Consider the following 11,420-nt stretch of genomic DNA (forward strand, 5'->3'; position numbering starts at 1 on the left):
GATCTGTGAATTATTGTCAAGTATCCTAATAAGGTGATGAGGATAGACAACACTTTTGACTCAGGATGACTCAGCTGTGGGTAGGTTTTAGGGTTTTTTTTTTTCCCTGCACAATAAAGCAAAACCTTTTTGTGAGTGAAGAAAAAAAAATCAGCACATGCTAAAGGCATTGTAAAAAGAATTAGCCTTCATTATATTAATAGTTTTTAGCCTAAACCTCAATATTTAATTGCAAAAAAAAAAAAAAAGGTTAAGAATAAATAACACTGTGAACATGAATACATTTGCCTGTAAGGCTTTTCCGTGCATTTAAAAACTGATGCAGGACCGAACTGCTCTGGGAAGGGAGTCGCTCTGGGTTCAACCAGTTATGGGCCTCCTTGGACATCTTGGTGACAGCTCCGTCCCTCTGCAGCAAAAGGACGATGAGTGGACTAGTAAATAAGGCCACACCTGTTCCTTCTTTCTCTGTTCTAGGTCCTCCCTCCTTGACCATCACCACCTCAAGCCCTGGAAACCAAATGATGTAGGCAGTGGCCCTGGGTGCACTTTGGCCTGTGATCTGCCTTTTTCTGTACCAGTTAGTATGTTGGAATTAGTTCACAGCCACTGGCTGCCTAGTCTTCCAACTGAGAAGGAGCAGGTGAAGACAAGAGGAAGAAGGCTGGGGAGTCTTGCTCAACCTTGATCAGGAGAGCCAGAGTGGGCTTTTGGCATCTTTTCATTTCCCTTTTGGGCCACATGGAGCCTGGTGTCTTCAGAGTGCTGTTGGACTTAACCACATTCCTCTACCCTACTAGACTTCCCCTCCCCCAAATCATCCCAAATTAATACTTTCCTCACTATTCTCTGCATTTCCAATTTGAACTGTCTTTCCCCTAGAGAATTTCAGCTATTGGGTATTGGGTGAAGTGACCTAGAACAAACTTTCTTATTCATCATTCCGGTTGATGATGATGTTCTCCAGTTTGGGAATTGGGACCAGGTAGACATCGTGGTCAGAAGTCTAGGTGGGCAACTTCCCCACCCCCCTCACCTGAGATGAGGGTCTAGATGGCTCACTCCTGCTTCAGATATCACAGTGGATGCTCAGGAGAAAGGAGGAGGGAAAATCACTGTTAGCCCCTCCCACTTTAGCCTCATCTTGAAGAAGGAAGCCCCATTTTTCCTCATTTCCCGTCCACACTTGAGCCCACTCCATCCTTGCCTCTAATGTGACTAACATCAAGAGTCCCAAGGATCCCCGTGTTTCCAAATCCAAAGGACACTTACCTATTCTCACCTTACTTAATGTGGAACAACGGTAGTTCGATTTAGCAACACTTACTACGTAGCCTGCCAAATTCTAGGTGCCGTGCCCATATTAACTTTCTAAACATATGGTCCCCTTTTACTAATGAGGAAACCGGAGCACAGAGAAGTTGAGTGTCCAAGTTCATGTAGCTCCTCCCTGAGAAGAAGCTGGAGCTCAGACCATGTGACTGTCACATCCACACACCTCCACTCTCGGCTGTGTTGACTCCTGAAATGGCTGGCAGTTGACCCCTCTTTGGAGCACTCTGTTCTCTCAACTTCTACTAAAGCCTCAGGAGCCGCCTTCTCTTCTACCCAAACTCTCAAGTATATCATTTCTCAGGGCTCAGTGAGAGATCTTTTTTTCTCTCTCTCCGGCTTCTTCCTAGACAATCTCATTAATTTTCATGGATTGCGTGCCCCTTTTGTACTGATGCTTCTCAAACGTATTTCCAGCTCCAAACCTGCATTTACAACTGGCTGCTTTATGTGCCGCCGGGAGATCTCTCTGATACCTCAGTCAGGATGTGCTCAAATCCACTGCTTGCTTTTCTCTGCCTGCTCTCTTCTGCTTGTGTAGTTTTCTCTACCTTCTGCTTTTTGGTTGCCTTCTCTTTTTCCATGTGTCGTCATTAAGGGTGCCTTCTCAGCTAGAACTCTTCTTGTCAAATACTAACAGGAAAGAAAGCTAATTTGACCTTTGATTACTTTTCCATAAAGTTTGCTTTTACATTGTTTCCTCTAACATTTTATTTCTGGGAGATTCTTTTTTTTTTTTTTTTTTTTGAGAGCGAGCACGAGCACACGTGCATGCACATATGCCCACGCATAGGGAAAGGACAAAGAGAATCTTAACCAGGCTCCATGCTCAGCGCAGAGCCCAACTTGGAGCTCGATCTCCCTACCCTGAGATCATGACCTGAGCTGAAATCAAGAGGCAGACCCTTAATGAACTGAGCCACCCAGGCACCCCTAGGATAGTCTAAATAACTGTCGTATCAACACATTTCCTCAAAGGCGTCCATTTTGGTAGAACAAACCCAGAGCAAGCAACAGTTCCCTCTCCTCTCTATGTGTCAGTTAACGCACCTACCAAGAGGTGGCAGACAGCGCCTAACAATCAGAAAGGATGGACGAGGTCTTGGACCTGGAGCAGGATCCTGGAGGCTCCTCTCGGTCCAAGCACAATTCTTTGGTTGCCGGTTGGTGAGGACTGCTAGGGAGTTCCGTGGGAGAATCCGGCGTGGCTCTAATACCAAGGGGAGGTACTTAGGGAACCTAGAAACATCTACTAAAATAGGGTACAACAGGTGTGGCTATACCCTATCGTGACATTTTAACAAAAATGGGGCACTCGGTAAATCCCAATCAGTCCTGGTTTTGCCCAAGGGACTGCCTCCTGTATGACTCTGTGCCTCAGTCCTTGTTTCCTGTGGAGTCCTTGTCTCCTTCCATACGGCTACACTTTTTGTTGTTGGTTTTCTTTCTTTTTTTTTTTCTTTTTCTTTTTTCTTTTTTGCCTGTCTACCTTACTAGAATGTGGGAACCAGGACAACAGGTCAGTATCTGTTCACTAACATCAACTGATTATTCACCTCGCATACAGCCTGAAACACAGTTAACTATTTAATAAATATTTGCTAAATTGGGGCACCTGGGGGACTCGGCTGCGCGTTCAACTCTTGATTTTGGCTCAGGTCATGATGTCAGGGTCATGGGATAGAGCCTCATGTTGGGCTCTGCGGTTGGCGTGCAGCCTGCTTAAGATTCTACCTCCCTCCACCGCTCATGATCTCTTTCTTTCTCTCTAAATTAATAAATAAATATTTGCTAAATAAATGAATGAAAAGGACTCCCTTCTGATTAGAGAAGACTATATTTTTCTCTATAGGAATGTGAGACTCCAAAAATTCAAACTGTTCTCAAACCTTAAAAAGTTTGGGTAGACTTTTTGTAGAATGCCTGGCATTCCTTCCTGAGAGCACCTATTCTGAAATGATCACATCATCCTCTCCAAACAGTCTCTCTTTCTCCAGGATTTCCAAATCTTCTCATGTCCTGTCTTTAGCCTAAATTTTTTTTCCTAGTTCCTATTCCCCACTTAGAGTAAAAAATTCAAACTTCTTGTCCTACGTATCATATCTCAGTATAGCATGCAGCATAATATACTGCATTATAATAATACAGTGTAGGATCTCCTTTGTCAGACTCTCAGTTCTACAAAAGGAACAATGTACTTCATTCATCTTTATGTATTTTGCATTAGCACAGTGCCTGGCACACAACAGGTGCTCAAGATACATTTCTTGAACAGACCCAAACGGTGGAGATTTTTTTTTTTTTTCATTTTGGACATATAAACTGTTCAGCAAGGTGCTGAACAGAGCAGCAGGGGCGCTGAAGTCAGGCAAATTTGAGTCAGAATCCAAGCTCCACTCTCCTTCTGCTTCTGTGACCTTGGGCAAAGTATTTCAGCTTTTCGAAACTCAGTTTCTGTGGTGGGCAAAATAACAACTCCCGATTTCCACATCCAATTTTCTGGAATCTGTGAATATGTTAGGTTACACAGCCAAGGGGAATTAAGGTCGCAGATGAACTTTAGCTTGCCAACTGGCTGATTTTAAGATAGATTATCCTGGATTATCTGGGTGAGCGCGATATAATCACCAGGGTCCCTAAAATTGGAAGACGGAATTGTAAGAGAGACCCAAAGAAACTGCAGCATGAAAAGAAAATGGCCCAAAGTGGCTGACTTTGAAGATGAAGGAAGGGGGTTAAGAGCTCAGAGGATACAACCTTTAAGGTGTCGTCTCTGGAAAATGGAATGATAAGGAAATGAATCCTTCCATAGGAACCACAGAGAACAACACAGATCTGCCGACCTCTTGGTGGTAGCCCAGTGAGACAGGCTTCACCCTCTGAAGTATGGAATTGTGAGATAAATTTACGTTGTTTCGAGCCAACAAGTTTGTGGTAATTTGTTACAGCAGCCGAGGAAACTAACATAGTTTCTTTAACCATAGTGTGAGAATAGTAATAGGTAACATATTACAAAAATTTTGCAATATTAAAATATCACAAAATACTATATCACTATATCTCATAAGATAATGCATATGAGAGACCAAATATAGTGCCAACACATTGAAAATATTTCATAAATGTTCATGCTTTTCCCCTTTCTCTTCCTGTCTGAACACACTTATCTAGCAGATAGATATAAATCTAGCTATATGCAATCAACATTGAATTGTTAATACTCTTATGGTATTGAAATCAAATAACCATTAGAATGTTGTTCCTTTATTGTTGTAACATATGACAAAGTGAGCTCAGAGGATTACCTGCCCATTTATTATTCTGTGGCTCTCATGAAAGATGACTTTCCCTTCTGCAGATTTTTATTGAGCTTGGCGGTTGAATATTAACTCTTTATTCTTTTTTTCATTATTCAGAGACGCTGACAATTTTAACGATAGAGAATTATCTTAAGGATAGGATTACAAATGTTATACTTTAGAAAAAAATGTGTTATTTGATCTTACTACCACCCAGTTTAAAAACTGTCATAATTTTAGCCCATTCAGTACTTCTCTTTTTCCTTTTGGGGAGGGGAAGGCAAGGAAGGGTAAGGGGTTGTAACTGGCAGAGAGGTTCAGGTAACAGTTATACCAAATCAGGTGGCAATACAAAACATAAAATATTAAATTATCATTATAAAATGTTAAATTGTGTTGTGAAATGCATATGCATGATGTCATGACTGAAATCCTGTAACTTTAGACTTGAAACAGTTTGCTCAGGGGGCACCTGGGTGGCTCAGTTGGTTAAGTGCCCAACTCTTGATCTCAGCTCAGGTCTTGATCTCAAGGTTGTGAGTTCAAGCCCTGCATTGGGCTTTATGCTGGGTGTGAAACCTACTTTAAATAAACAAACAAACACAAAAAAAGTTTGCTCAGGAGTCCTGTGAATGGGCGAGACTATGGGGAGAAAAATGGGAGAGCTGGCTTAGGGCTATCATAACTATCATAGTTAATTTACATTATATTATGTTCATTATGTTACATCACATCATTGTATTAATCATATCATATCCCATTGTACCATATATCATGTTATAATTTATACATTACCTATATTGTGAGTTAAATAAATAGAGTTGTGGTTTTAGCTAGACATCCAATAGTGACAAACTATTATTTCCTTAGGAAAAATGCCTCCTAAATTCCAATGAATTTATAAATAATCTGCTACAAATTGCCAAACTGCATTCTGGAAACTAGCCCTCTTATTCTTTTTCTCTTGAACTTCAGTCTGCAGCTGCTTCATATTCTTCATATGTATTTTTCAAACTTTTCAGGCTGTGACTCACAGTAAAAATGCCACTTATATTGTGACCCTGTACACACATCCACATGCATGATTTTCATAAAACACTTAACCTAACTATGTGTGATGCACTCTCTTTTCTAAAAACCGATTGTTACAATATATTATACTAATTTTTAACACTCAGCGATGGATTATGATCTGCCAAGATCTCTGCCATTCTTCCTGCGATGACTACTCTGTGATTCATATGACACATTTATTTTGTTTGTTTTTTTTTAATTTTGAAGTGCTAGCAGGACAGATCACCAGCAAATGCAATAGATGGGTAGTTTCTTTTTTTCTTGAATAAATGCACATACCGTCCAGTTATTATAAAATATACTGATTTATGCCATATCAGAAGATCAAAGACTGTTTTCTCACTCTCTCATATGAATTGCCTTTTGGGGGGGGGGTCTTATGGTACATACCCATTTCTGGAATATAAGCAGAACAGAGCATTTTGCTTCTTTTCTGTTGGATGTATCTGTTGGATACCTTCACTGTTCGGGGAAGACTTGGGAAGAGATGGGCTCAGAAGCTTCTACAATTTGGAAGGCTCTCTTTAAGAGAAAGAATACAGACTTATAAATCCACAATTAGATATGAAAGCAGTAGTTATTTGGAATAAGGAAAGAAACCCTAAGACGTGACAAATATTTAATGACAAAGAGCACAAACATCACAACATCCACCAAAGTGACCAAATAATTTTTATAATTAACTGCTTTCATACTTCTTACATTTATTTATTTTTGAGAAACAGAGTGAGACAAAGCGTGAGCAGGGGAGGGGCAGAGAGAGAAGAAGACACAGAATCTGAAGCAGGCTCCAGGCTCTGAGCAAGATGTCAGCACAGAGCCTTATGCGGGGCTCGAACCCACGAATCGTGAGACCATGACCTGAGCCGAAGTCGGACGCTTAACTGACTGAGCCACCCAGGTGCCCCACTACTTTCGTACTTCTTTAATAATTTTTCCCCTACATTTCTGGAAGCAAACTCTTTGGTTCCCTCTTCATATGTTAAGGCTTGGGGAATATGTCCCATAGAAAGAATAGAAAGATAATGGAGTTTTTCCTCTACCATGATTGATTAAAATTTCATTTTTGTTTTTGTTTTTGACAGTTTAGAAACATTTCTTGCATTTATAACTTATTATTGGCAATGTCATATACATTGTCGGGATTGTTGTCAAAGTTGGAAAACCTATTTTTTGCAAATATCAAGTTTTTTTGTGCAGTGTCTAATTTTAAACAGTTTGAATTAATGACACTCATTAACCAATTTGTCATAGATGCCCTCATTGTAGTGAGGTAAGTTTATATTATATTCATTGATGTCAGCATTTGGTGTTAAATAATCAAGATATTTAATTTTTTCCAGTGTATTTATATGATTCTCTCCTCTTTATTAATTGGATTATCAAACAATCCAGGAGCCTATTCATTATTTCTACTCAATTTATTTATTCCTCTTAATAACTTACTCCACTTGATATGATGGAGTTTTTTGTTGCAGTTCACTTTTGATATAGGAATACTTTCTACTGATTTTATTGCTCTATTCATCACTATTTCTTTTGTGTTTTACCCATTACTTTTTCTAATCTAAGTTATCTCTCAATTCTTTAATTCCTTAGATTTAAAGATATAGAAAACACGTTCCAAATTCACACAAATCAGCTGTCTAGAATACTGCGTTTGTTTTACGGAAACGTTCTAAAATATTATTCCACATTTCGGTTAAAATGTGTATTCCTAACTCAGTTTTCCCTTTTGCCAGCTATTTCAAGGGACCCTCCGCCACCAGAATACCACCTAGAAAGGGACAACGGTCTTAACTGCAGTGAAAATGTCTCACTTTTGCAAATTTTACAAAGACATACAACCACGTGAATACACTTCCAGGGTGCTTCCGGGGCCTTGAAGGAGTCTTGTTCAGGTGAAAAGCCTGACAGCTTCCCGAAGGGTCCACCTGCAGTGTGTAGGGGTAAGGCCAGATTAAATGACCTCCAGGGACACCGTCATCGGAGGACCCGTCATGCCACGAAGGCAGTACAAGAGCTGCTTTACAACATGGGCATCATAGTTCCTACCTCCCCAAAGTCAGATTCTAAGGCAAGGACTTGGGATGCAGGCAGGTCATTTATCTGACAGGTGAGTCCAGGAATCACAAGTGAGGAAATTGGAAACGTGTGATAGGAAAGGGAGAAAAACCAACTAATGTGGTTAAAAAGTGGTTTAATGAATGGTAGGGCTCTACAACAACTAAGGCTCAATCCCACCAGAGACTCTTGGAAAAAGTTTGTAAAGCCCAACACCCGAGATTCCCCACCGGAAGCTGGGGAGGCTCCAGAAGCCCTCAGAACGGAAGACAGTGGTGTGTGTGGCGGGGGGGGGGAGGTGGGGAGCTCGCAGTCTGCCCACCTGCGCAGCTGCAGGTGAAGTCCAGAGGACCTGGGGAGATAGGGCAAGAATGCGTGGCACCTGCTTCACCGTGTGAATCCTAGCCCACCTGAGAATTTGGGGACTCACAGTTATTTAGAGTGATAAGGAATCTTCAGTGCTATGAACCATTCTTATTCCATCATGATGAGTGAAGTCAGAGAAGAGGTTGAAAGACAGTGTGGCATCATCCCGACTTGCCAACAAAAGTTCTCTAATCCCTGCGATTAAATTGTAGAATCGAGACATTTTGAGCTAGAGTTAAGTATTTTCTTTAAGCCCCAAGGGAGCACAGTTTGAATTTCCAATTCCCTTCACCCCCTTCTAGGTGTCAAGAAAAGTAGTGAAACATTTTTGTATATACCAAAAAGAAACAATTCATTCGTGAGAATGAACATTACCTTTTTGTAATTTTTTTTTTATTTTTTAAATTTTACTTATTTATTTTTTAATATTTGTTTTTGGGAGAGTGCAAGTGGGGGAGGGGCAGAGAGAAGGGGACAGAGGATCCAAAACAGCCTGTCAGCACAGAGCCCGATGTGGGGCTTGAACTCACAAACTGTGAGATCATGACTGAGCTGAAGTCGGACGCTCAACCAACTGAGCCACCCGGGCGCCCCATGAATATTGCCTTTCTACGGGCTCCTGTGGTGTATCCTCTTTCATTGTGAGGAAGGAAAACCTTGACCACTTTATTCTCAGGTACTATGGTCACCTATTTAAGACTGGAATTACAATGGCTCAAGGGAGAACAAGAAAACATTTGGTTCTTATCCAAACTCAGTCAACTTTATGAACCTTGAGAAGCCATTTCCTTTCTCTGTGCCTCAGTTTCCTCATCTATATGATAGAAGGCTTGGATCGGTTGACCCTAAAGTCCACTTCTGTCTCTGCGGTACTGTCACTGGAAAAATTAAGGGCTGTGTGTCGTGAGGCATGGGTCTTACCGTGACGCTGTGGCCTTGGCCAAATAGGTTAGCCTTTTTGACCTGAGGTTTTTTTCAAGTGAAAAATGAAGGGCCTGGGTTAGCTATTCTTTAAGGACACCTCTGCTGTACATAACCCAACGAAATAAAAATGTTGGCGGAGATGATCTGGAAGCAGGCACAGAAGGAAGCCCAGCCTGGCCACTGGGTGGCGATCTCGTTCCATGTTAAGAAAGGATTTTCTAGCTTTTACGAGTAGGGCCAAAGTTTGAATTAACCAAGTGTAGTGAAGAAAGATTTTCAAAAGGATACTGAAATAAAATCAGGTCAGCAAAAACCCAGAATTATGGTGGAATGACAATAAATAGCAATGCCAAATAGGAGACATAAAATCCCTATAGTCCAGGCAGTAAAATATAGAGGGGTATATGAGAGTTGTGTTTTGGGTATTATTTAAAGGAATATAGGGAGAGGAGTACATTGTAAATTTATATGGTTTTTGAGAAACATGATTTAAAAGTTAACTCTACCATTTAAAGATTTAACTTGCAGAGTAACCAAATACCTTAAAACCGCTGGAGTGTAAAAGCCTGCCCCTACAAAAAGTAAACCAAGTCAACAGACATTTGTGATTTCTTTTGCCTAAATATAAAGGAAACACATAAGGGAATTCTAATCCTGTTCCAATAGTTTAGTATTAAAGAAAATGAGCCAAGCCACAAGTTCTGAGCTTCTTCGCATTTTATCGGAGACCACGGTCTCTGCCAGGCTATCTAGCTTACCTTTAGGATTTGGGAATGATGGCTCCCAGAGTTAATGATCTAGATTGGTGCCCTCGGGGCCTTGAGTCGAGGTCCGTTTCTGTGGAGATGAACGAGCACCAGTAGGAACGCAGGGAGGATAGAGGCTTTCTGATCACAGTGCTGCCCACCTCTATGTCTAGGAAAGGTTATATTCAAAAGAAAAACCTAATCTCCCCCGATGAAGCACCAGTGAACATGAAGAGGAAAGCCCAAGGGCTTGGGGAGAGGGTAATGCTGGAGAACCGGACTCTGGCGTGTAACCTTCGCCCTCGCACACATTGCAAATCACGTCTCGTACAGCGAGCAGAGAGCCCGTGGCAGGAAGAGGGGTTGGCCACCGCCTGCCATTTTCCCCTGCAGATTGCTCTGCTCGCCCGCCCTGCTAGTTTTCTCCCAGTTACTCCTTATCCTCCCTCGGAAGGTGGGTGCAGGTTTCTCCTGAAGGCCAAAGTGTGGGCCTCATGGTTCCGGTTGCCATGGCTGCTGCTTTTCTCCCCATTCCTTTGATACATTAGCTATTAGCTTACATAATCCTCCCGCAGGAGGATGTCCCCATTCAAAAGAAAAAAAAAAAAAAACTTATATTGCTAAGTAACCTTTAACAATGAATAGCATTCATTATGCATTTGCTTCATGAGACAAAGGCATTGTTTGCTCTATTTCAGGTGATAACAGTGGATCAAAGGCGCCGAGACCAGAATGTACTTTAGAAGAGCCAGCAGAGACGGTATGGAAATAATGCTTAGCATTTATGGCGCACTTTATACTCTCAAAGGATCCTGCAATTATTAATTATCCCACACAATACCTCTTTGAGGAAGGTCAGTGTCATTAGCTGTATTTGGTGGATGAAGAATCAGATAGCAGTTGGGTGATTCCCTGCACCCCCATCATTTAAAGATCTCGGGTCAAAGCAGACCCAGGGGTGGGGATTGCGGGAAATTATGAAGTAGCTAAAGGGTAAACAGACCAAAGCTGCCCCTTCTGAGGCTCCATTTCCTTTGATCCAGCTTTTGAAAATCCTCTGAACAGAACCTTGTTCTGGACCTGGACACTGCCCACCCCACCCCACCCCCCACCTAGCCCCAAAGCCTGGTTCCTCTTGCTCTTGTCTTTTCTACCTATCCATGGTTTTCTTTGAAACTTCATTCCCTTTTCTTCTTTTTTTCTTTCTTTCTTCCTTTCTTCCTTTCTTTTCTTTCTTTCTCTTCCTTCCTTCCTTCCTTCCTTCCTTCCTTCCTTCCTTCTTGTCTTTGTTTGTTTGTTTGTTTCTTTCTTTCTACCTTAATTGAGTACTTATTGTTGTTGATGTGGGCAGGAATGTATAAAGAAAAAAAAAAAGCCCTGATTCTCAAATGATTGCTGTGTTCAGAAACTTTTATTTTCTAGCAGCGACACCAGCACAACCCCCTCCTGGAAGATGCTGAAGGCGGAAGGAGCAGGTGTCCCTGTGAAGGACCATGCTGAGGAGGTGTTGGCTGTCCAGCAGTAGGGCTCCTGGAGACCCCGGGGGAGAGGAGATAGAAGTAAGGTGTCCCGAATGTTGGCTACTTCACATTTTTGCCTGAGGCTAGCCTTCTAT

General features: G+C 41.6%; 1 protein-coding gene across 1 annotated transcript in view; it reads right to left on the reverse strand.

Annotated features, from left to right (window-relative positions):
* TFB1M (transcription factor B1, mitochondrial) overlaps positions 1-10,266 on the reverse strand; it is a 79,702-nt gene extending 69,436 nt beyond the window's left edge. Inside the window, exons 1-2 of the mRNA XM_049653147.1 lie at positions 9,818-10,266; positions 6,096-6,227 (exon numbers count right to left, since the gene is read on the reverse strand). Of these exons, the coding sequence (XP_049509104.1) occupies positions 6,096-6,126 (31 nt within the window). The 5' untranslated portion in view covers positions 6,127-6,227; positions 9,818-10,266. The remainder of the gene's footprint in view (positions 1-6,095; positions 6,228-9,817) is intronic.
* Positions 10,267-11,420: the final 1,154 nt, after the last annotated feature.

This window comes from Panthera uncia (assembly GCF_023721935.1).
Source record: "Panthera uncia isolate 11264 chromosome B2 unlocalized genomic scaffold, Puncia_PCG_1.0 HiC_scaffold_24, whole genome shotgun sequence".
NCBI lineage: Eukaryota > Metazoa > Chordata > Mammalia > Carnivora > Felidae > Panthera > Panthera uncia.